At 34.8% G+C, this 26,542-nt stretch overlaps 1 protein-coding gene across 8 annotated transcripts in view; it reads left to right on the plus strand.

Moving 5' to 3' along the window:
• The window catches only part of ADGRL3 (adhesion G protein-coupled receptor L3), a 788,566-nt gene that overhangs the window by 688,145 nt on the left and 73,879 nt on the right, over positions 1-26,542 (plus strand). For 7 of the 8 annotated variants that reach the window (XM_044387778.3, XM_026508964.4, XM_026508973.4 and 4 more), the window contains 4 exons: positions 5,297-5,506; positions 8,984-9,204; positions 22,065-22,131; positions 23,869-23,960. In XM_044387778.3, coding sequence (XP_044243713.3) covers positions 5,297-5,506; positions 8,984-9,204; positions 22,065-22,131; positions 23,869-23,960 — 590 coding nt within the window. The remainder of the gene's footprint in view (positions 1-5,296; positions 5,507-8,983; positions 9,205-22,064; positions 22,132-23,868; positions 23,961-26,542) is intronic. The other variant, XM_044387777.3, reaches the window with a different exon arrangement.

Below are 26,542 nucleotides of genomic sequence, written 5' to 3' on the forward strand. Positions count from 1 at the left end.
AAGGTGAAATTGAGCCCCTTTGTCTTTTATTATTTAAAAGTCATAAACACATTTGTACAGTAATGAATGTAGAATTCAAATTCTAAAATTAAAATCTGCCTCCTTCAATGTAGGAATTTTGTGACTTTAATTCATCAGTAACACAAATATTAATAACATAAACTAAGTTGGCAATGTTATAAAATGAACTTAGGTAATTCGTCAGTTGGTTTGAATAATGTTTTGTGTCCTTAGTTAATATAACATTAGCATTTATTTTTGTTACAGTTATTATTTTTCTGATCCATCCCTTATCATCTGTACAGACTTTTGGTTATATATATGAAAGTTGCTGCCAAACAAAATAATCCAGACTGTTTTCAGATTTTTCTTTTAAAGATTTTAATTATTTATTTGAGACAGAGAGAGAGAGAGAGAGCATGATGGGGAGGGGCAGAAGGAGAGGGAGAAGCAGACTCCCTGCTTACCCAGGAGCCCAACATGGGGCTCGATCCCAGGATCATGACCTGAAGCAAAGGCAGACGCTAACCGACTGAGCCAACCAGGTGCCCCTGTTTTCAAATTAAAAAAGGAAACAAGAAACATCGACTTTCTCACTTTCATATATATTATCTTTTTTTTGTTGTTGCTTTCATATATATTTTAATTACTTATCACAAGAATCTGAAGCCTTGTTTTGCATAGTTTGGTCTCCATTGTCATAATTGTTTAATACCTTGACATTTCAACATATCTTAAGATATTGTGGTGTAACAACCTACTCATTCTCCAGCTCTAATTTTCTCTATCTTTTACTTAAGATTTTAGAGCAGGTGATTTAAGAACCCAAGAGTCCCAAATTTTGTGTAATGGACAGCATGATAACAACTTTTAGTTTATAATTTAAATCCGTTCTAGAAGGTGGGGATAATTTAAGAGAGATTCATTTATTTAATCAACACATTAATTGTGTATCCACTCTATGGTAGACAATTTTGTATGACCTTCAGATACATTGGGGATCAGAAGAGAAAAAACTACTTATTCTCTTGGAATGTGCTTTCTAGTGGGGGATACAGACCATCAACAAGCAATATTAACAAAATAGATAGTGTAGATAAGTGCTGATGAGAAAAATAATGCAGGAAAAGTAATAGGGAAAAAGAATAGGGAACAGGTGTTTGCAATTTAAATATGGTGACTCAAAAAAACCCTCTGTGAGAAGGTGACATTTGAATGAGGGACTGAAGGAGGGTAGCAAGTAAGCCATGCAGCTATCTTTTGGGGGAGCATTCCAGGCCAAAGGAACATCAAAGGCAAAGCCTCTGAGACTGGAATGTCTTTAGCATGTTCCAAGAATGGAGCAGGCCAACTAGGTGGAATGAACTGAATGAAGGGGAGAATAGGAAATGATGTCACAGATATGCAGATGTTATAGCACCTTGTAGACCCTTGAAAGACTTTGGTTTTTACTTTCTTTTTTTTTTTTCTTTTATTAACATATAATGTATTATTTGTTTCAGGAATATAGGTCTGTGATTCATCAGTCTTATATAATACCCAATATTCCTTACAACATATACCCTCCCCTATGCCCATCACCTAGTTACCCCATCTCCCCTCCACCATCCCCTCCATCAACCCTCAGTTTGTTTCCTAAGATTTAAGACTCTCTTATGGTTTGTCTCCCTCTCTGGTTTCATCTTATTTCATTTTTTCCTCTCTTCCCTATGATTCTAAGTCAATCAGAGAAAGACAATTATCATATGACCTCATTGATATGTGGAATTCAAGAAACAAGGCAGAGGATCATAGGGGAAGATTAGTTTTTACTTTCATTGAAATGGAAAACCTTGGACGCCTTTCATCATTGAGTCATATTATCTGAATTATATTTAAAAAGAATTTCTCTGTCCTGTTGAATATAGAGGAAAGGGGGCCGAGGGTCAAAGTGTGAAGATCAGTTAGGAGGCTACTAAAAAATGGGGGGTTCCAACCACTTTGGTGTAGTTGAGGTGATGAGTGGCTGCCAGCTTTAGAAGCAGGGTCTACAAGATTTCCTGATGGATTCTTGTGAAAGAGAAGAATCAATATGACTCCTAAGTTTTCGGCAAGAATACCTCAAATAATGAAGTTGTGTTTACTGAAATGGAAAAACAGAGGGAAGAGAGGTTTTTTGGACGGTGGAGAGAGAAACAGGATATGATGAGGGACTCAGTTTTGGACATGTAATATTTGATACCTTTTTAAACATCCAGCAGAGATTAAATGGATTCAGAGCTATACTGACAGAGAATTCAGCTCTAAGGCATTTGGTCTAAGCAGAGGGGTTATTACCATCATGCAAAAACAAATATTTCTGAAGGATTTTTGTGTGCCAAGCCCAGTACTAGGTGCTGGGATATAACATTAATAAGATATAGAAGTAATAAGGCATATAATGGTATATAGTACATATTATAGGTGATGAGTAATATAGTGCTTACAAACGTGGAACTTTGGAAGTGAGAATACGTGTGATCTGTTATCACATTGTTAACAACCATACCTAAAAGTTTTATTCAACTGGCCATCCTCTTGAAGGGGGCTGTTTGTTTGTTTGTTTGTTTGTTTTTCCATGGCTTGGCCTCCTGGAAGTTCTATGATGGCGCACTATTATAAAGAGGGCTATTCTCACAGCTCTTATTGGCATTTAATATCCATTGTTCTTTTCCTTTCATCTTATTTATAAAATTCAAGTGGTGAGTTGTATTTGAAGGTTGCTGCTGTCACAGTATAGTATACACAAGGTGGTTGGTGTTGATGTTTTCTGAGCTAGACAGTAATACCTGAAAGGTGAATTAATCACTAGACTTTTTTGTTCTGTCTTTGAGTGTAATGGACTTTTCGTACTGATGTTTTGACACCTGGTATTCTTCTCTTAATAACTCTGCATGGGGTTTTTGATGGACTTATGAAGGCACTGAGTAAAGTAAATACATTTCTAATAATGCAACTACCCAGACAAAGACAGGAGTTTTTTGGTTTCTTCTTTTCTTTCTTTCTTTCTTTTTTTTTTTTTTTTGTTAGTGTTTTAGGTCTTTAGGATACATTTGAGAATGTATTATACCTGCCATTTTTCCCATTATAGAAGACTGCTGTGCTGAACATTGGTGCTTGATACTCAATCACAGCACCTTTCCTTTGAGTCAAAGAAGAGAGCAAATAGCCCTCTGTTCAGGGAACCAGGTAGCACTAACCACTCTCCACTCTCAAACAGTAAAAGTAATTTAAGCTGCCTGAGACCCAACACTACTTTAGTAGTGTCCCCTGGAGAACAAAGCAGTTATAGCAAAATTTCATGTAGTTTTCTTTCATGATTTGAGCTCCTTCCGAGAAATATATCTAGAGTTATGCAGGAATATTTCAGAACTGTTTCATTGACAGTGTTCTAGCAGAATTCTTTATCAAATAACTGTGAAGTCTTATCTGGCAATCTGAGAAGAGCTATGATTTAGGTTACAGCATAGTAACTGACTTGTAAGAATCTCCATATTCAGATTAATCTTTGTATGGGGTTTGTATAAAACAGAAAAGTATGAAGTTTGAATAAAAACAAATAGCACTAGAAATCCTGGATATTTATGTATATTTAAAGTGAGCTAACAGTGTGAAAGACAACCAAATGTAGTAACTTCCATCCTAAAATAAAAATCAATGTGTATGATCTACAAAGTTGAAAAAGATGCCAATTAGAAACACATCGCCTTGTTTTCAACTAAAACATTCCCCATGCTCACATTACACTTTTACTACTAAGCGTATATCCATAAAAATCAATGTCATTGTTTTTTGTTTTTAAAATTTTGTATAAATGGCATTATAACATATACATCCTTTTGCCACTTACATTTTTAAAAAATCTAATATTAGGGGCACCTGGGTGTCTCAGTCGTTAAGCGTCTGCCTTCGGCTTATGTCATGATCCAGGAGTTCTGGGATCAAGCCCTGCACCGGGCTTCCTGTGCTTCTCCCTCTCCCACTCCCCCAGCTCATGTTCCCTCTCTCGCTGCCTCTCTCTCTGTCAAATAAATAAATAAAATCTTTAAAAATTAATTAATTAATTAATAATAAAAAATAAAAAAAATCTAATATTAGGTTTTTGAGAAGTATCCATGTTTGTGACTATAAATTTAGAACACTGATTTTCTATTACTCTTCAGAATATCATTTCTATAAATCAACCATTATTATTTGTTCCCCTACTTATGGAAATTAGGTCTTCAGGGCTTTTCAAGAAACCTACAAAGAAAAGAAGCATTGATAGTCATAGACAATTTTTCAACTCCCCTCCAACATCTTGGCATACTGATATGTTGGGCCACTATAAATTCTAATGCTTCACAGAAGTGGTTTTGGGTAGAGGCAAACTACTGTAGGGAAGGAATAGAGTTTGAAATCTTAGAACAAGGACAGAAATGAGATAGTACACGTAACAAGGAACATGAAAGGAATGGAACTCACAGGACTATTTAACAGAGCCCTCCCCAAAACACAGTTTTAGTACAGAAGCTTTTATGAACTTTTTCTTTTTCTTAGCTCTATCTGTTTTATGCTGCTATCGGGGATAGTAATACTGAGTGCTTATTTTCCATCTGTGTATAACAGGCTCTATTCATGCAAAACCCTTCAAGGATCAAACTTCCTGATCTCCTTAAGCCATTCAATATGAATATAAATCCAGTGAATATCCTCATTCTTTCAGATCTTCCACTAAATAAATGGTGTGCATATGTGGCTGTTCATCAGAGTTAACTGGGAATCTTTATAAAAATGCATACTTTTATGAACTCAAAGGAATTGTATTTTTTTTTTATTAAAAAGTCCCTTGGGGATTTAAAAAGCATTTCAGTTGAGACACCACTTCCCTAAGTATATAACTTAATTTTTTAAATAGATATTCCCTAGTGAGAGTTGTCAAAATAAAATAACCTATAAAAGTGATACGAGTTGAAAAAATAAAGCTTTTCCCTGAAATTGCAGGCCAGAATTATGTTGATTTGCTTCAAATACATAGAACCAAGAAAATACGTAGAACCAAGAAAAGTGCAAACACTCCTGTGTCCCTGAGTATCAAACTAATTTACGTGTCAGGGAGAATATGAATTGCTTTACTTGTGGACTGGAAAACCCAGATAATTAAGTGATGTTATCCAGTGTGTTTGCATAGGGTATGTAGTACATTGTGAAAATCATGCTTCATGAACCCAGGTCCTCATAAGACTTCATACTTTGTTTTCCATACCTGCAACTTACGGCTTTTCTGTTGTATTTCCAGCACAGTGATGCGGTCCATGACCTTCTTCTGGATGTGATCACGTGGGTTGGAATTTTGCTGTCCCTTGTCTGTCTCCTGATTTGCATCTTCACATTTTGCTTTTTCCGCGGGCTCCAGAGCGACCGTAATACCATCCACAAGAACCTCTGCATCAGCCTTTTTGTAGCTGAACTGCTCTTCCTGATCGGGATCAACCGAACTGACCAACCGGTAAGCAGCCTACGCTGATACTAGGAGAAAACATCTCCATTCCCCGCTCTCCAGTACTCGAAATACTTGTTTGAAAGTATCCTCTCTTCCAGTTGTCTAAGATACTTATTAGTTTTCAGATCTTGTTCCATTCCCCCCTTTTTTTTTTCTTTTTTAGCCCATTGTTGTAAACAACCAGTGAATGTTAGTGATGTGTGACTGTACATTTCTTGAGAAATTTTGTTCACAGCCTTGCCTTTCTCAAGAACTGTGTCTCCTCATTAGTTTGTGTGTATGTTTGTTTTGTTTTGTTTTTATCGGAGCAGAAAATTGAGGAAAGTTAAGTAAAATCCTTTGGGGGAATGGAAAGATATCTTTTTTAATAGATATAATTGTTATTTTTCAAAGTTCATCACATACTTTTTTTAGAGTTTGTTTATTTTTTTTAGTAATCTCTATACCCAAAGTGGGGCTCAAACCCACAACCCCAAGATCAAGAGTTGCATGCTTTTCCGACTTAGCCAGCCAGGCACCCCTATAATATACTTTTTTAAAAAACAGTTTATATCATATTTAAAACTTCATGTCTAAAATGAGTTTTTCTAATTGACATACTTGGAAAATAGTTCAAACTATAGGTCATTTTTAGGATTTATAAACTCTTCCCAAATTTCGTATGACACATTATATTTGCACAAGTTCAGTTTACATCTTTAATGTCAGCTTTGTACTTTACTACAAACTACATTTAGTCATATCAGAAAATAAAGAAGAGGAGGAAAAGGAAGGAAGTAGGGAAAGAGGGGGGGAAGGAACGTCACTGGCCAACTGCTTTTGATAAAACCAAACAGAAAATATGAATAACAGATAGTTTCTAATTACTCAACAGACTCTATGCCTACTTATACTTTTTGTGAGGCCCGTTCTATTTACTTAAGATTCATGCACATAGTACACGTTTGGTCTCATGACTAAAACTGTAATTGAAAAGAAAACTTCCATTTTTTAGAAGATGTGTAGGCATAATAAATAATTCATTCATTTATGCTGTTCTCTGGTATGTGTCCATAAGTATGGAGTACTTTACAATAAAAATGCAGTTGGATTCATGTTTGTGATTACACATTCATGATTAATGGCTGTAAAGGGTACAATTATGGTGATTATATTTTTAATTGGTTATCATATACAAATGTGACAGCTTTTCCCATAAATGCATACATATGAATAAGCAATCAAAGAGCACATTTCTTTTCCCAAAAAAGTAAAGCCTTCTGATAACAAAAATTAATAGTCGAAGTTCTAACTCTAAAAAGCAAGAAATGGAAAACTGTGTTATTTTCCAAGAAGAGATCATTTCATTCTCTTGTTAACCTGCAATTCAAATGCTGTGTGATTTCTTTTCATTTAGAAACCTTATTTTTACTTTTGTTTCCTGATATACATATGGTATGATAAACTTTCCCACATGTTGCGTACTGCACAAAACTAACTTCCGACAGTAGCATAGAGAACAAAGATTGATATGAAAATTTGGAGTAGAGTGCATCTTAGCTCGGCTTGTCTTTCTTCTTGTTCCTGGATAGGTGTCCTCTTCCTGACTTTTAGGTCAGGGGATTAGGCTCTGCTTTCTCTCTAGCCTGCTGCCATTGGACGTCCTCATCTCCCTTCATTGTCATCTCTCTAACTCAGTGAAACTGACCTGCCCTTTGTCTCTTTCTCAAGGATCATACTCATTGAATCCATTATAATCTGATAATGTCTATAAATGTGTTGCCCTTTTCTAGTAGGAGATACAGATTTTACTTAGGATATGGTTTTTTTAAAGATTTGTTTATTTCAGAGAGAGCGTGAACCCTCATGGTGGGGGGAGGTGGGACAGAGGGAGAGGGAGAGAGAATCCTAAGCAGACTCCATGCTGAGCATGGAGCCGCATCAGGCTTGACCCCACAACTCCGGAGACCACGACCTGAGGCGAAACCAAGAGTCAGACGCCTAACTCACTGCTCCACCCACATGCCCCTAGGATTTCTTAAATAAAAAATAAAGACCCCCGCTTCCCCAAGGAGTGAGAATTTCGGAACTGATGAAAGAAAATTCATACATGGTCAGATAAACTTGTAGTGCCTTAGAAAATATGCCAAAATAAGGACGAACTGTCTTTTTTGAACCAAGCTTGTCTATCCCACCATTTCATACAATAACAGAAAAATAAATGAATGAATGAATGAATGAAAGAATGAACGAACTCTGGAACCTTTTATTTTATTTTATTTTAACCAGACCTACTTTTTTTTTTTTTCAGGATCTAGTCCATTTTATAATGAATAGTATTAAAATCTAATATCCTCAAAGATGTTATTAAAACATATTTTCTATCTATAATCACCCTCATTTTTGCCAAAGATAACCAAATTAACACTAATTTGCTTGCAAAATAAGTCTAGTTTCAAAAAACTTGGCTTATTTACACAGGTGCAATAAGAATAGTGGTTGACCATATAAACTCTTGTAATAGCCCCTTGAGACCAGAAGTCAGACCAAATACTTGCCATCAGACTTCACCTACAATACCTATAGATTTGGTTGAACTCCTTTCTTCTCACGGTCCCCCAAATATGCTGAGGTTCCTGCACCTGCCAGAAAGTGACCTTCTTTACTGGCCTGGGAAGGCTGCTGAGGACTCTGTAAGCAAGGTACCAGGCTGCTATTTCCAAGGGGGATTTATTAGCTCCATAAAGTCAACCTTAGATCCTTAAAAGCTGGCTGGTCATACCTAAGTCTATGCAGGTTTTCTCAGATATAACATTCCAGTGAAAGCCTTGGTAATATAACCAATGCTTCCAATTGTGTCCTGTCATACAGAGAACAGATTCTTATTGAATTTATGCAAATAAATATATTGCCATAAAAATATCAGAATACCCACTAAGAGTTTCTGAATACTTAACCAAACCTACTTTTATACTTTGCAGCATGAACTTCCCAATGCCACCTTAAATCTTTCATGAAACCAGGCAGGGAAGAAATACACCAGCAAATAATAATAATGAAGTAATGATCCCATCACAAAATACTGTAATTATTATATATATTTTAACTTTAAGAGCTTTTATTCTCCTTGTTTTTAATGTTTCTTTTTCATTGAAGAACTTAATGATAGAACACACATGATTATGGCCAAGAAAAAGAATGCATGAGATGTTATTTTTAAAACTTTAGACTAATCTCAGCAATAATAAAAAATTAATGAAAATTAATACTAATAATGTTTCTTTATTATCCTATGCTGTAAGCCATTATTAATAAAATGTTAAATGTGGTTTTGAAAGATAGGTTGTATTTAATTCGGTTTTAATATCTGAATTTTAAGAATCTTGTCTAGATTCTTCTTTTGCAGACCTCTTACCGCAGTCTTGATAAATGCTTATTTTGATGTAACGGTCGTTGAGAATATTTCGTTCGGTTGTTACTGGAGGCCTTTGTTCCCTTCCCTAGATTGCCTGTGCCGTTTTCGCTGCCCTCCTACACTTCTTCTTCCTGGCCGCCTTCACCTGGATGTTCCTGGAGGGAGTGCAGCTCTACATCATGCTGGTGGAGGTTTTCGAGAGCGAGCATTCGCGGAGGAAATACTTCTACCTGGTGGGCTATGGGATGCCCGCGCTCATCGTGGCTGTGTCAGCCGCAGTAGACTACCGGAGTTACGGAACAGATAAAGTGTGAGTTTATCGTTTCCTTCCTTTTCTACCCTCTCTTTTGACATCTAGTTGAAATAAACGCTTTGGATTTTCTTGAACGCTAAGGTCTTTATACACCTCACGGCAATAAATGATTGAACTGGAGAAGCAACTGGGGATAATTCAATTCATGGTTATACTTTTGTTATGATACAGAAAGAGAAAAAAAATCCTGAGATTCAGTAGGATGCTGTTTAAAACGGCTTAATTTTCCCACAGCTACATCAGAGCCTTGAGTAATTATAAGAAGATGATCGCTTTAATATCTTTCAGAGCATTGAGACATTTGTCACATGAAGAACTAGCTATGTCAGAAAGTGTGTATTCAGAGGACAGCGTAGTCCCTGATATTAATGGCTTCTCTTCTTCCTGACCTGTCAGTTCTAGCCACTGGAAAGAAATTTGTATCATTAACAGAAAGAGAAACAATAGGAGCAGGGGCGGCTTGGTTTTTTCTAGGTGGGTGTTGGGTTGTAGTGACAAATGTTATGCTCCGTATACACTCAGATTGGTGAGACATACATGTAGGGATGTCCAGAATACCGGAAAGGAATTCAGTAAAAAATATTTTTGTAATCCACATCAATATAACAGTTGGCATCCTGAGAATGAATGAAAGTTTCAATAGAAAAAGATTAGAAAGAAGACCAAGATAGAGCTCTGATGAATACCCACGTTGAGAACATAGTTTGAGGTGGGAAAATAAAAGTAGAGAAAGACAAGAGTTGACCAGAGCCTTAAAAGAGAATGAGAAGGCCATTTTAAGATGGTGTTTCAGAACACCATCTGTCTTGTTCTCTACCAAAGATAATTCAAGTAGGATAAGCACCGAGGAAAAGTTATTTGTACTTTGCAACAATTATTTTGACAGTGCTGGAAGCAGAAGCCAAATTGGAAGGTTCAGAGAGAGAAGGCAATAACAAGAAAGTAGTTTTAAAGTAATACCTATACCCTGAAAAAGTTCGAGAAATAATGAAGAGATTAACTTGTGGTTACAGTAATGAAGAAGAATTTTTAAAATGAAGTCCGAGGTATGTCTAGGAGTGGGAAGAATCAATTTGGTAGGAGGAGATTAATAGAGGGAAAATATCTTATGCTTCATTTGTATTTAATATATAGAGAGGCTGAATGAAAGGGAAAGATCTTAGAGGGATAGAAAGGCCTAAGATTATACATAAAATTAAGAAAACCTTGATTTAATACAGGAAGTGGCTTTGCAATTCACCTAGTCCAAGACATTAATTTTACAGATGAAGAAATCAAGGACCAGGTGAATTAAATGCCTTGCCCATGGTTATAGAGCTAGATAGTAGCAGATGCGTGATAAAATAGATCACACTTATTTCCACTAAACTAGGAATGTTTTGGTAAAAGTAAAATGACCCCTCTTTTCTGAGATGAGTGTGAAGGAAAGAACAGATAAGATGAATTTCAAAGTGGAACAACGTTTCCATCAGGTAGAAGGAGCTCACTTTTGCTAAGTGAATAGGTGAGGTCACATTGAGAGGACAGGAGATTTGAAAAGTCTTGAAAAGAGCGCTATGGAAAATGTGTTAAGGAGCCAATTAGACATTAATAAAAAAGATTTCCAAGGAGTAGTGAAGGCTCAGATGAGGTTAGATAACATCAATTTGTACAGAAGTTAATACGCCAAATTTCATGACTTTCCACGAGCAGTCAGCAGCCTGAATATGCTGGCAATAAAGCAGCTCACTTCCGAGAAGAGAGGATTCATAAGGAGGGAAGACAATTAGAAGCATTATTGGGGCATAAAGTGGAATATATGTCGGTTCAGAGGCACCAACAATACGGTTGAAAGAAGACCATCTCACTTCTGCTGAATTTTTCTTTCTTGAGTACAGGGAAAGCTATAAAAGGCCATTTGACTAAACTAACAATAGTAATTATTTTTTAATCTGACCTTTATGAATTGTGGTCAAATCTGAGTTCATTTTGTGGGTCCCAGTGACAACTGTGAAACAAATTAGGATTAGATAAAAACATTAGAAGTGTTGCCTCTGAAGACCTCTTAGGTGAGGGGAAATTAGGTGGATCAGATTTTTTTGTTTAAATAACACCTTTATTGACATAATTCACATACCATAAAATTCACTCTTTTAAAGTGTACACTTCAGTAGTTTTTAGTACATTCATGGTGTTATGCACCTATCAGCACCGTCTCATTTTAAAACATTTTCATCACCTTAAAAAGAAACCCACTAGCATTCATTCCCCTTAGGTAATAGGATTTTACATTTTAATTAATGCATATCCCCTCTAAGATATTAAATTGAGTGATACAGTTATTGTGTCCTTGTACTATTCAAATATTGTTCTTCTGTAATTCCATTTTGCTCTCTTGCAACCTGATTTGCTTTTATTTTATGTATTGTTTTTTTCTTTTTAGATATTTGCAAATTTCCCTGTTACTAAACTGACTCAAACTCGTTTGCTTTGCATTTTAATCATTTACTTTGAGACAGATGTCATTTTCTGGATGGTAGGAATCTATCTTTCCTTAGAATCAATAATATGTAAGTCTCTTGTGACTGTTCAAGCTTTGGCCATCATTGCTTTAATTTCCTGCACCATGACTGGAAGCTCTCATTTACTGACATTATTACTGTGTGGGAATAGAGGCTAATTTACTTCCCAGGCACTGATTTAAAATAAGCCTTCATAATAGTTCGGTTCCACAATTATGATTTTTCCCAACACAAAGAGCAGCCAAGCTGATATAGAGAAAAGGGAGGATAGATGAAAGAGGGAGAGAAAAGAATACGGAAAATTGCTTTAAAATTCTATCACAGGCAGGCGCAGAGTGTTTAGTGTCTCATTTGTACAATTTAAATAAATCATCCACAGAGAAACCTTCCAGAATACATGGAAAAAATGTTTATCTTCTACCAATTGGGAATGCATCCAATCCGGGGTCTATTTTACCCATTAAAGAAGTAGGTGTGGAAAAAGAAACATTATTCAGGCATTTACTTGAGAAGCTGAAATGAACAGATCATGTTTTGCATCAGGAGTTTAATCAAGATATCTTCTCAAAGAAAAATATAAACAATGAATTTTTACACAACTCGACGGATTTCTGCATATAGAAATCTATATCTTGTTCCTTGTTATCCAATCTGTCTTTGTTGTGACAGTTTCTCTTACTATTGTCGATGGCTTTGGTTTGACTTCAGATGGATGGCCTTCCTGACTCCCTGTTCATCTCATGACTTTTTCTCATGTAAATCTATCTCAAATTGTGCTGTTGTTTTTTGTTTGTTTGCCATTGTTACCTTCTTATATGCTACATTGATTGTTTTAAATACAAATATATAAAGTCCACAGTCTTAAATAAACTGGAATTAGCCAGAATTCAGACACATATTTTCAGCCCTTTCTGTAAATTCTTATTAAGCTCAATACAATGAATTTTTATGTCTTAGAAATCTATTTCACTTATTTTTGGAACCTTGTTTTTATTAAAATTTTACTTCAGTTTCAATCACTTAGAGTACCTCTAGAATAAAACCATTGAATATATATTATAGTAATCCAAGTAATAATAAACATTCTTCCCTTTTCTTTCCTCTTAATGTACTTAATTATATTTCATTATACTGACAATGAGGTTTTATCGCTGAAACCTTTAATAATAATAATAGCTTACAATTCTAAAAAGTAGAGAATCATATCAATGGTAGGAGATAAAATTAGAAATAAATTAGTTTTGTAGGTTCAAAACTAACTTTGATACAGATAGTGGTAACTCATATTCCATCTGGCTGATGGATTATGATGTTTTTCTCTGAAATTTTAGGTTTGTTGAACTGATTATTACATACAAAACACATACACACAAAGCACACATAATCTGATTTTGAGAAGTTGCTTAGTTTGCCATCAATTTGCAGTGCTTGTAGGAGAATTTTATTATTTTCTGACGTTGTTTAATCAAATCTTTTTATCTGTGCTGACATTATCTCGAGAATGTATTTAGAATTACATTTAGTCACAATAACTGGACATTTAAAAAATTAGATTAGAAGACCAGTACAATCATTAAAAAAAAAAAAAAACTCAGCTAGTGGACCACAGTTCTAAATTGCACTGTTAACAATGGGCATTTATTCAATTTTATCTCTGTTTTTGTACCTTTCTCTTAGTCTCTCTTAACTCTTACTCATATGCACACTCCGTGAAGCCATCCAATAAATGATACTGTCAGAAGATAAAAGCTGGCATTGACTCAACAATAATTTAAACATGGCTGATTTAGAAATTCTGTGCTAGATACTTTTATTTTATGACCTGAAACTAATTAGTTCATGTAAACTTTAATTACCTCAATATTACCCAAAAAATGCAAACTGTTTTAATAGTTAATTTTTTAAAAAAGAAAATCACATTTATAGTTTATACCACTTTCCTCACAATCCAAGTATACAATGGGAAAAGGAGTGGTTAATGTGATGGGTAGATTGCAAAGGATTAGGAGCAGGTTCCAGGAGGAGGGAGGGCTCTGGAAAGGAGTGAAGCCCAGGGAATAGCCCAAGACTTAAAATATGGGCTTGAAAATTTGTAAGGGGTTTCCAAAAGATGTCAATTAGGTCATAAACATTTATAATGAATCAGAACATCCTTGAGTACTAGAAGCATAACGGAGGTCTTAAAAATAATTGAAATCAAATTTTATGATCTGAAAATTATTATAAATCATCTATTAAGTCTTATATTTGTCTCCCTAGCTCACTAGTTTAAGAACAACTCTAAAAGAAGTAGTGTCTCCTCTGCTAGTTAAAATCCAGCCCCCCTGCCCCGGTTTCTTATTTTCACTTCATTATTCAGCCAGTATAATCATTGGGTAGAAAAGTGATTATTGATTTTTTAAAATACCAGATTATAGTATTATTCAAGAAGGAGCCTAGCCAAAGAACATTGAATTTGATGGGGGCACCTGCCTGGTTCAGTCAGTAGAGCTTGAGACTCTTGATCTTAGGGCCATGAGTTCCAGCCCCACATCGGGGGTAGAGTTTACTTAAAGAAACAAACACATTGAGCTTGGTAGTATTTGCAAGTTATATGCACACCGTGTTTAATATGTTTCACAATTTTGAAGCACTTCAACCCACTCACAGGAAATTATATATTAATTTGGAGTAGTTCTCTCAAGCATATTATTATATGTTGTAAAATATTCCCACTTGTAACATTTCATTGACATGAAGCATCCACCTTACTGAACATATTATTACCTTGATTTTAGGTTGGCCAGTGGGAAAAAGGATAGATAACAAAGAAGTATTTTTCATTAACATACATCAAGATAATTATTCTTATGTGCGTGGGGAATACTATTTATGTCTATATATTATTTTATTAAAGGCCAAGAGCATGATTTATGTGTATGTGGATTAGAGATTGACAGCTTGTCATGTCATCATTTCATCACCTGGGAACCCTATGATTAGGCATAAAATTATTGGGGGTTGAGCATAAACTTTTCTGTTAAGGAGTTGGCCATACCAGAACTATATAAGAGAACATCTGGATTGCTGTCCTGTTATTTACAAAATGTGATTAAATGTTGGCCCTGAAGTCAGATGTTGGTCTTAGGTTCATACTGAAACCAAAGAAGTATGATAACTTCCACATCTAGACATCCCTTTGTATCATAACTCCAAACTCAAGAAGGTTACAATAAAAAAAGACAGATAATAACATATGTTGATGAAGATGTGGACAAATTAGAATCCCCACATATTGCTAGTGGCCATGTAAAATTGTGTAGCTAGATATTTTGGAAAACAGTTTGACAGATCTTCAAAATGCTAACCATAGTTATTATGGTTAATTCCAGTAATTCCACTTCTAGGTATTTACCCAAGAGAAATGAAAACCTAGGTTCATTCGAAAACTTGTATATGAGCAGAATTATTTATATTGTCCAAAGAGTGGAAACACTTTGTCTAACAATTGATGAAAAGATAAACAAAATGTGATGTATCTCTGATGGAATATTATTTGGAAATGAAAATGAATGAAGTATTGATGTGTGCTACAAGATGATCAGCCCATAAAAACATCATGTTAAATGGAAGAATCCAGTCATAAAAGACTGTACATCGTATGATCCCATTTATATAAAACATCCAGAACAGATAAGCCTTTAGAGAGAAAAAGTATAGTGGTTGCTAGGACTGGGGAGAGGGTAGGGAAGCCATTGGGAGTGAATTTGGTAGAGACAGTGAGGAGTGACTTTAGGTGGATACAAGGTTTCGTTTTGGTGCCATGAAAGTATTCTAAAATTAGATTACAGTGATAATTTTACAACTTTTAAATAGACTAAAACCCATCAAATTGTATATTTCAATGGATGATTTATAATATACAAATTATATTGCAATAAATCTGCTTAAAAATACTAAAATTTTTACTAACTTATCAAGAGATGACTTTATATTTTAAAAGATCAAGTATTTTTACATGCAACATGTTTCAACAATCTATGCTTTCTGTAAAGCATATACATTTCTCATCTACTCACTGAGAATTTATAAATGTCAACAAAACTAGAACTTTTACTTATTCTATAACTCATATCTTTGTTTTCTTTGAGAAACACATAGTAGCGCCAGAGACTTTGGAATCAGGTAGACTAAGATAAAATTTGGCTCAACTAATTATTAGTCATGTGGCTATGGGCAAGTCACTTAGTTTCCTGAGTCTCATTTTCCAACCTATAATGTGGCAGTTATTATGTAAACACCTTGCAAAACTATTATAAAGTTTGAGAATATGTGTTTTTGTATATATGAGTAAATATATATGTATATGTGTGTGTGCATATATATGTATATATATCTAACCAAGCATACATGTAAAGTATCTGGCATATATAAGCATTTATTAAATTAGAACTATTATTATTACTGGTACTCTTATTTGGCTGATCCAAATGAAAGACTACAAACTTTATGATTAACAACATTGTTTTAATTGTAAAATAAATTGTATTAAAAGCATCCATTTATAGAGTACTGATTACAATTCTTATGCTGCTGCCTCTATCAGTTTTAAGCAACGTGGGTCTATGGGGATTATTCCAACATTTAGTATTAATAAATTAAAACAGACAGTGCTTTTCTAACCTTTGTAGTCCACCATAAAATTGTAGGATATATTTTGCTGAAGAAATAATGAAAAACTTATTTTTTAAAAAAATAACATATTGGGGACATGAAGGCAACATAACCTGCATTTTATGTATTAGATCTGGTTTTGAATTCTAAGATCCAAAACTATGGCTGAACCACAAATGCTAGTCTTGACTACCACTGGTCACACTCCACTCCTGCATCGCTCTGCCAATACTTTTTCCAGTTCATGTACTTGCTCGCAAAGTATTTCAAGATTAGATGCATGAGTGTGCAGTAATGAAAATGGCACTAAAAGAACCTAACAGACATATTACACAGTAAGCTTAGAACTAGAGTTATTATGTTTGAAGTATATATTTGTCCCTTTTCCTCTTCTCTTCCTTTTTTCTTGCCCCAATTCTCTTTCTTCTTTTCTCTCTCAATCTTGCCAGATAGATGTAGTAGAAATATAAAGAGATCTGCATATGTTACAGAGAAAACAAAGATTATGTATTATATAAACTCTCATAAACAACCTAATATAATATAATTTATGGCAGAGTAGTAGCCAAAGATTGTTGACTGGCTACATTTAATACTCACCAAGGATGGTTCAGTCTGAGACTTAGGATACTAAAGAAAATGAAGCAAACACCGTTGTTAACTTACGTTATTTCAGAAAACTGGTGAATAGTCAGATATCTACTTTGATAAGAGTGAATTAAACAGGCAACAAAAATACAATGTCCCAAAGCATTTTAATGGCACTGTATTAAACATGCTAATTGGAATAGGAAACTCCACTCTGGTAATGTTACTGTTATCTAAAAGCATTGTAAAACATAGGTTTTAGGGGCGCCTGGGTGGCACAGCGGTTAAGCGTCTGCCTTCGGCTCAGGGCGTGATCCCGGCGTTATGGGATCGAGCCCCACATCATGCTCCTCTGCTGTGAGCCTGCTTCTTCCTCTCCCACTCCCCCTGCTTGTGTTCCCTCTCTCGCTGTCTCTATCCAGTCGAATAAATAAATAAAATCTTAAAAAAAAAAAAAAAAGTGCAGAATCTGGACTTTAAAAAAAAAAACATAGGTTTTAGGTGGCATTTATATATATTTGGTAATTGACTTTATCATTTTTCTAAATACAGAATCATACATTTTTAAAATGATGAAAATAAAGTGTTGAGTAGTTTAAGAGTAGAGGAGAATAAGCTTTAGAAGTATGGTTTTCGGTTGTCCTATTTAGAGAAATTAAGTTGTTACATTATTTTATTTTTCTCTTTTCTTAGTAAACATGAAAGTAGTACTTTCTGGATTGGTAACTGACATTTTTGAGGAAGACAGATCCAGATATCAACACGTTATTATTTAATTTGCAATAATGTTTCTTAGATTTTGGAAGACAATAATTCTGGAAGAAAATAATATGTCCTTGTGGATTAGCACCAGTTCCTTAGAATATTAAATCAGTGAGCTTGTATTAATGTTGTAAGACTTCATCAAATATATAACAATATATGTTGCTTTTACAATTTGAAAAAAAAGCTACAGAAAGAGAATTTTTGTGACATCTTTATATTTAGGCAAATGAGAAAAAAAGTCAAGGCTTATGATATATGACAAGTACTCCTTTGGATTCCAAAATATATTTGTTCTTTTAAGATTTTTCAGTATTACTTCAAATAAGCATGTAGTAAGGTTAGAATGTACTTATTTTTCAAGTGCAAGTTATCTCTTTTGTTACAGTGCTGCTATAAACATACTTTATAAACTATATTCATGTGACTGAATTTCATTTAAAAAAGAAATTGACTTATCTTAAAAATTAACAAGTATGGTCTATTAAAATTAATGATTTCACAAATTAAATGTTGCTTAGTGGATGAAGGCAATTTTCGGATAAATTATATTCTTCAATAGCAGGTCTCTCTGGCCATTTGCAAGCTGGAACTTTATTAGGCTTAGTGTAATAAGTTGTTCTTCTAGCATTTGTCTCCTCTTAAGCAGTGCATTTTCACTATATCCAAGTGACATTGAATGGCCTAGACTTCTAGAATACCGTGATGTGGGATATATATGTCCACGCATGTGATAAACACCCCACATAATATACTCTGCTTTACCTTCAAGCCAGGGTGTATTATTTCAACATTGGCACAGGGAACTCAGGGCAGGAATCATGCAAACTTTTAAGGTAGTTAATGGGAAAGAGAGGAACTATAGAAAGCTCTGAGAAAGCCAGCATGTGGCCAAAAACAACAGCAGGTATGGCCATATGGCAATCGAATTAGAAAAGGGATTTTTGCCACACTGCTTTCCAGAAGATAGTCAAGCCCAAGCAGCTCTCGTGAAGGGATGATTTACTCAGTACATTTTAAGTGTTTCATATTGCCTCTTACACTGTTCAACTCCAAAGGGAACTTAAATCTATTATACCAAATAGATATCTAAGCGTTTTCTTAAAAAATAAAAAAAATAATAACTTCTAAAGTAATTTCAGTTCCACATTTAAAGATCACTGTGCCAAAAGCACATTTATTTCCAACTAAGCATTTGCTGAAACTGTTTTCAAAAAAATAAAGCTTCGTAAGGCTAAAATTTAATGACATTATTTTATTTTAACAACACATTTGGTGAAATTATGTAACATTTTAAAATCCCCTACCTAGTCTAAGGCACACTGTAATAATAAAATTTAAATTATTTGTGTGAGAAGCCCTTAACCTGTAGAATAACATTTTTCAGAAGTTCTTGAAGCACATTTTCCTTTAAAAAAGAATTTGCTGAAAATGTGTTTTACTTCTCAGATGAGCTCTCTGTTTGACCTACAAAGGAACAGGGGCTATACTAGTAACGGTCATTTTAAAATTTATTATTAGTATTGTATCATGTTATAATTTCAGCAGCATTCTTGGAGTGTGTGTGTGTGTGTTTAATCTGGTAAAATGTCCATGCTTTGTCTTTTATTGTTCTTATCCTGAGGGCAAATATTGACTTTGTTAAGAACCAAGAGAGATGCGTGAACATTTCCCCTGCTCTGGTCTTCCCCTCCACACATACACACACCTTGATTAGGATGATAACAAACTGGCCTATGGTCAGCATGGAGATAATGTTCATATTTCAAACTTGAATTTTCTAATTCGTTTCTGCTTATTGGGAACAGCACACTTTTACTTTCCATGACCACGTTTTGGAACAGCAGACCAATAAGAAGATAACTACTCAAAGTAATAGCTAATAGTTTAAGTATGGATTTCTTCCCTAATAGCATTTTTTTCAGATAGGATTATTATGTACATCTTGAATAAAGAGAAATCATCTACATAAAAAATGTAAACTTACAATCAGTTTCTTTTTGGAGTACAAATATTATATTTCTATTGAAATTAGTTTACATATACGTAGTAGAAGAAAGTCAGATTTTGTTTTAAAATTGTTTTTTTCGGGGTGTATGGTTATTTTTGTTTTGCCTAAGATTCTACGTTTTAACCTTTTTTTTTTCTTTAAAGATTTTACTTATTTATTTGACAGAGAGAGAGACAGCCAGCAAGAGAGGGAACACAGCGGGGAGAGGGAGATGAAGAAGCAGGCTCCCAGCAGAGCAGGGAGCTCAATGCAGGGCTCGATCCCAGGACCCTGGGATCACGCCCTGAGCCAAAGGCAGACGCTTAACGACCAAGCCACCCAGGTGCCCCTAGGTTTTAACCTTTTTTTTAAAAAATTAAGTTACAGAAAAGTATAAAGAAAAACATAATAAACATCACTGCCTCTATCACTCAGATGTTAAGCTACTGCATTTTGTCATGTGGCTTCCAGTAATTATTAAAATAAAACATATGTTTAAACCCTTTTGGTCCACTTTTAGTCCTTCCACTCTCATGTGAGAGGCAACCACTAACATGAGTTTGATTTTTTCCCCCTTTCAATTAAAAACAATTAATGTGTATCTGTCAAAAATAGGAGTATTATTTTAAATATACAGCTTGAACAGCTATGAATGATTCCTGACCCCCGTGCCATCCAAAATCTGCATTTAACTTTTGATCCCCACCCAAAACTTAACTACTAATAGCTCACAATTGATCAGACAAAAGCCTTACCAATAATATCAACGGTCGATTAGCATATATTTTGTATGTTATATGTATTATGCGCTATATTCTTATAATAAAGTAAGCTAGAGAAAACAAAATATTATTAGAAAATCCGGGGCACCTGAGTGGCTCCGTCAGTTAAGCATCTGCCTTTGGCTCAGGTCATGGTCCTAGGGTCCTAGGATCGAGCCCTGAATAGTAGGACTCCCTGCTCAGCAGGGAGTCTGCTTCTTCCTCTCCCTCTGCCCTGCCACCTCGTGCTCTCTCTTTCTCTCACCCCACTCTCTCTCTCTCAAATAAGTAAATCAAATCTTAAAAAGAAAGGAAGAAAGAAAGAAAGAAAGAAAAAGAAAATCCTAAGGAAGAGAAAATACGCTTACAGTACTGTACTGTATTTGTTGGGAAAAAATCCATATATAAGTGGACCCATACCGTTCAAACCCGTGTGGTCCAAGGGTCAACTGTGTGTTCAAAGGTACATGGCATAGATTTTTCATGTTACTTTTTCACTAAACTTAGTTACCGTGATCTATTTTATTGACATATAAAGATCCACCTCCTCCCTTTTAACTGTTTTACAACATTTCATCGTATGAAGAGAAAACATTTTATTGACCCATACCTCTACTGTTGGATATTGATAAGTTCCTTTCTTCATAGCACCTCTGGTATTCCATTAATCCCGAGGTTTAAGTAACATTTTCACAACAATCAAGAGGTATTTACGTACTTTGGATTTGCAGTTTTAGACCACTTAGCAAACCACTCTTGAATATCTTCCACTGGAGATGTTTTCTTTTTTAATTATGCCTCAAATAGAGCAAAATGGCAAATAATTCAAGATATGGTTTTTAACATCAAATGTCATTTGTTCAAAATTTACATTCATCTTTCTCGTAACCAGTGACTTCCATTTTGTCTTCCTGTCATCCTGAAGCATGAAAATGTAATTTCCCAGAGGCTTTAAGAAGTGGGGGAGTATTAAATGTAACAGAAATTAAGTGATTAATAATTTACTTTTGGGTCGTGAATCAACTTCACGGGATGCTGAGGATCATTTGTAGCCCCGGAAGCACTGGCAGTAACAATGCACTTTTTAAGACTCAAGAACTCTCAAAGGTTGGCTGCCCAACCTAATTAAACTTCAATCTTCTGATACCAAATTTATTTCTTCTTTGTACTGAATTTCCTCAGATCTTCTTGACAGGAAAATGTCACTTTCCCTGACAGCTGATAGACAGGTTATGTAGCACCATAATTGGAGAGAAAAGGATAGCTTAAAGCGACTCGATTTAATGGCTATGTGTATGGCTTTTTCTCTCTTTCTTTTCCTTTTTTTCCCCTCAGGTTTCTATGACAGACACAAAAGGCCTTAGCAAATAGGCCTAGTGCCATTTTTCCCTGCTTCCTCCAGGGGTAATTATCTTACTCCATCAATAGTGCTGTCAGAAATTGGGCACATAATTCAGCATTTAAATGAACAAGCAATGTAATATTTCCTGTCTCCCAGTGGAATGCTTTGCAGTTCACATTCTTCTCTGTCACTCGCTCACTCTTGATGTATGTCCCTTGCCCAGTCCTTGAATGCCTTCTCTCCCTTGTGTTTCATTGCAGATGTTGGCTCCGACTTGACACCTACTTCATCTGGAGCTTTATAGGACCAGCGACCTTGATAATTATGGTAAGAACTCCTCATTAACTATGTGTTTCCCAGGTCAAGAGCTAAAACTCCCATGATCCCTGCACTATCTTTGATTGACATAGATTATTTTAGGGAAAGCATCTACTTATCTGACCCTATAAAACTCAAGCAATTAGACACTCATTATAGTCTACTTTTCTATTGTAAAATACTTAATCAAAAATGTCGGAGAAGAAAACAGTCTGATCTCCCATAAGCCATTTGGTTTTGTAGGTTTTTGAACAACGATGACTTCAAGTTTCATAGCAGTATATTTCCTTTCTTTTTCATTTGGATAATTTGAATTATGAATGGAATCGGAAATTGGAAATACGGCACTATACCTTCCTATTCCTTCCAGTTTTGTTTTTTATAAAGACCTCAAAAACTTTAAAATCCAAAAATGTTTCACTTGAGAATGGCATAAATAAGTTTAACAAGCATTCTGGAATCATACTTCCTTTTGTATTTTTAGATGCATAATGTCTTGATTTCACTATATGAATTACTTATCCTAATTTAGATTCTATTTTTGGTATTATTATTTATGTACTCATCATTTTATAATATAAAATTGTTCTCCATTTTTTTAACTAAAATGGCTTCTTGATTTTGTATAAGATATAAAGCTACAATTCACTATCTGAAATCCCTTGAAGCAGATATATTTTAGAATTCAGGAAGTTTTCAGACTTTACAAAGGTAATATGATACGTGTATTGCCTGTTATATAATATTCCTTGTAGAAAATAAGCAGTTGCCCAAAATCAAACACATCAGCCAATACTCACAGTAGGGAGTAGGTAGGACTCTGAAACCGAACACGGTAATAATTCAATAGAAAAACAAATTGGAAAAGCAGGAGCAAGTGGAATAAAGACAGAAGAGCCTTATGTCAGTACAAATCAGGTTTTCCCACCAAATGGGTTTAGTTAAGGTTAGGCTTTTTGTCCACTCAATGAATTTTTTAAAACTTTCACTTTTCAAACTTTTTGGATTTGATAAAGGATTATAGAAACGTATTATTGAGAGAACTTCAGTAGGGCTTATAATTGGATTTTTCTAGTCCCCACCAATCCTAAATTTTGGAACATATAAACCAACCAGGTCACAAAGGGCACTTCAGTAGGTGGTTTTCTATACAGTTTACATATATGTGATATGTGGAATTCACACTGGAACTTTTTGTTTTAAGTCCTGTGCCCTCTCTGCTTCCAGTGACAAGACAGTGTCACTGAGGGTTTCCTGGACTTCAATCCTAGTTTGTTGTAGCATTGAAATTAACCATCATTTTATAATCCTTTCGATCTAGCTATTCAAGAATGCATTGATTTTAGTATTTATGATTTTGTAACATAGCATTTCAAAACATATCCCTAACAACAAATGCAGGGCCATGTTCAGACGGTAGAAACAGGAACACACCTGTACATATATTTTTTAAACATATACTTGGCTTTGAGTTGCTTTACAATTTCCACAGCATGATTCCAACTCCTGCTGATTTTGTATTTGTGTATATTTTGGCAGAATAGTGCTTTGTAGCTCATTGGTATCCCAATTCCCTGAAGTAGCTTCTTGCCTTTACTGAAACACTAGGCAATCATCTATGATCAAGTTCCTTTATAAGTATAGTGAGAGCTAATTTCCCAGAACAACTCCTCTGTTATGGAGAACAGACTTCCTTTTTTTCTTATATTCCAGTTATGCTACATAACAGTACTTTTTACATTCCAGCTTAATGTAATCTTCCTTGGGATTGCTCTATATAAAATGTTTCATCATACTGCCATTCTGAAACCTGAATCGGGCTGCCTTGATAATATCAAGTAAGTGACTTCTTTTTGTTTTCTTTAGCCAACCTAACTTTGGTACTCTAAATTATCCTTTTAATTCTACCGAAATCTTGTGACAAAATGAAGGGGATCAATATGTTGTCTTTGCTGAATAAGATCGTTTATTGACTGTTGAATGACTTGATCTGCCTGAAAATCAGTATAATGAAGTTGTGTCTTCAAAAAAACTTTTCCCCGTAAACTCTGATCTGAAACATGATAAGTTTTTAATATGTACATTTATGTATTTTGTCCTGAAAGCAAATACAAAGTTTCTGCAGACTTGTTTCTTGGAGCAATAACCATATGTGTCCCCGACACTCCATTTCCCCCTCAGGAGCACTGTGAAGAGAGTCAGATGGTGGCACCTTCAAGTACTAAAAGGGAGATTTTCCACCATAGCAGAGGAGTCCCAAGATTATTAATCTGGGCATTTGTAGAGGAGCTCTTATACAGCTGCCCTCCTCTCCTTCTGAGAGAGGAAGAGAAAACACAGGTCCCCGATGTAAAATGCTGTGGTATATAAATATATGGCTCTAGGCTTTTGCCCCCTTTGAAATGTTAACGTTTCCCTCCTGGGAGGTCAGTCACTCCAAAAGTCTCTCCCTATCTATTCAGCCATCTTTCAACTTCCAAGGTTTGTCCTTTAACCCAAATTCTGTTTTTCTATGCTCAGAAACCCCTTGCCATGCAGAGATATGAAAATACTCACATTCCTTTTCACACTAGTAGCACTTTTGTATACACACAAAGAAGCTATTTACAGTTTCTGAAAAGAAAAATAGCTTCTCCGTATAACCAAAAATTTTATCTTGTTCCTTCAGAGTCTGTGATATTTGAGAAAGATAGTAATGTGGAGATGTACGTTAATCATATATATATTATATATTACATTGCAATTTGTATGTCATTTGCCTATGCTATGTATTAACTTGGCTAAATGTTATCTAAATGTACTTTCAGAAGTTTCATGAGGTCACCTGTAACTTTGGAACATTCTTCTTGAACTACCTCAGATAGCAGCTATGTCACCCATTTTCCATCTTTACATTTAGCTCCTGACATAGTTCCTTGCCCATAGTAGGCCCTTAATGAATGTTTATAGGATAAAGCAATACATTAAAGACTCCAGTGACAAAAGTGTATCGACATGAAGCGGTTAATTTTCTTGAAGCAATCATCTGTCTAACTTAATTGAAAAGGATAAGTAAGAAATTAGAAAAAATAATGTAATGGAGCAAACTAGGAATTATCTACAATAAGTAGTCGACTTTTGTAATTCTTAATGTTACTTAGTTGAGATAATAGTCATTGCTTTGTTGAATTATGTACAATTAGACTGCCCTTCTACACGTAGTATTAGTTCCTTGGACTATCTTTTCCTAATGAAATTGAATTTGGATAAATAAATAAATAAATAGGCATATAAAATACATTTTCTCTGTCATATCATACTTTTACTCCCTTTAGTGTAAATTACAACATCTTTGTATCTATTATTTTATAGTCTAAAGCAAAATGCAAGTAATACTTTATTACCCTTTATATTATGTTTTTAAAGTACTGTCAGCAGTAAACACTTTGATATTTAATAACAGCTTTTATAATGTTAAAAATCAGGAAAAAAAGGTCGTGTACTTAGTACAGTCACATATTTTAAAAGATCAATTCGTATTTATTCATATATATTTCTTTAAGTGATATGGGTCGAATCTTTATGATGTTGTTTAAAAAAGCAAACACATAAAAGGCAATAATTCATGTAATGACATTGATCGCATTAAGCTTTACATTACAAAGTAAAGGAAAGCCTTTGAGAAAAATCTTGATTTAAATTGTGTCCAAACTGATTTATAGTTTAGATAGCCTTTGGGACGTTTATTTAAACTTGCTGTGCCTTTCTGACTTCTTTAAAATGGGTATGGTAGTGGGGCACCAGGCTGACTTAGTAGAACATGTGACTCTTGATCTCAAGGTTGTGAGTTCAAGCCCCACACTGGGCTCAGAGCTTACTTAAAAATAAAGGTATTAACTATTTTTAAAAACTAAAAATGAAATAAACCGGGTATAATAATGAAATACCCAACCATGAAATGAGCAGAAGAATATATATGGCCTTTGATGATTTTTTTTTTTTTTAGAGAGTCAATAAAGCAAGGAGAGAAATTAAGTAGTTGTCAGAAAGGGTGGTTTTGAAATGGAAGAAACATGAATATGGACATGCCGATGAGGAAGAACGAGTAATAGAGTGGTTAGAAGCATAGGAAAGGGAATGACTGTTATAGCTGTGACCTGAGGAATTGTAGGGTAGAGATTGTAGAGATCCAGAACAGGGGTCAACCATTCCACTCTATTAGATTACATGAAGGACGTTTTTCTACCAAGGTAAGAGAAGCTGAAAAGGAGGACTCTTTTCTACTGAGGCTGGATGAAATAATAATAGGTGTGATGTAGATTATGTTGGAGGAATCAGGGCAGGGCAGTAAATTGAGGAATTTTTGCCTGCTCTCCGCTATGAAATAGAAAAGGTGGCCATCTGCAGGATATAGGGGCATGTTGAAGAGAGAAAATAAGAA

This window comes from Ursus arctos, unplaced genomic scaffold (assembly GCF_023065955.2).
Source record: "Ursus arctos isolate Adak ecotype North America unplaced genomic scaffold, UrsArc2.0 scaffold_9, whole genome shotgun sequence".
In the NCBI taxonomy this organism is placed as follows: domain Eukaryota; kingdom Metazoa; phylum Chordata; class Mammalia; order Carnivora; family Ursidae; genus Ursus; species Ursus arctos.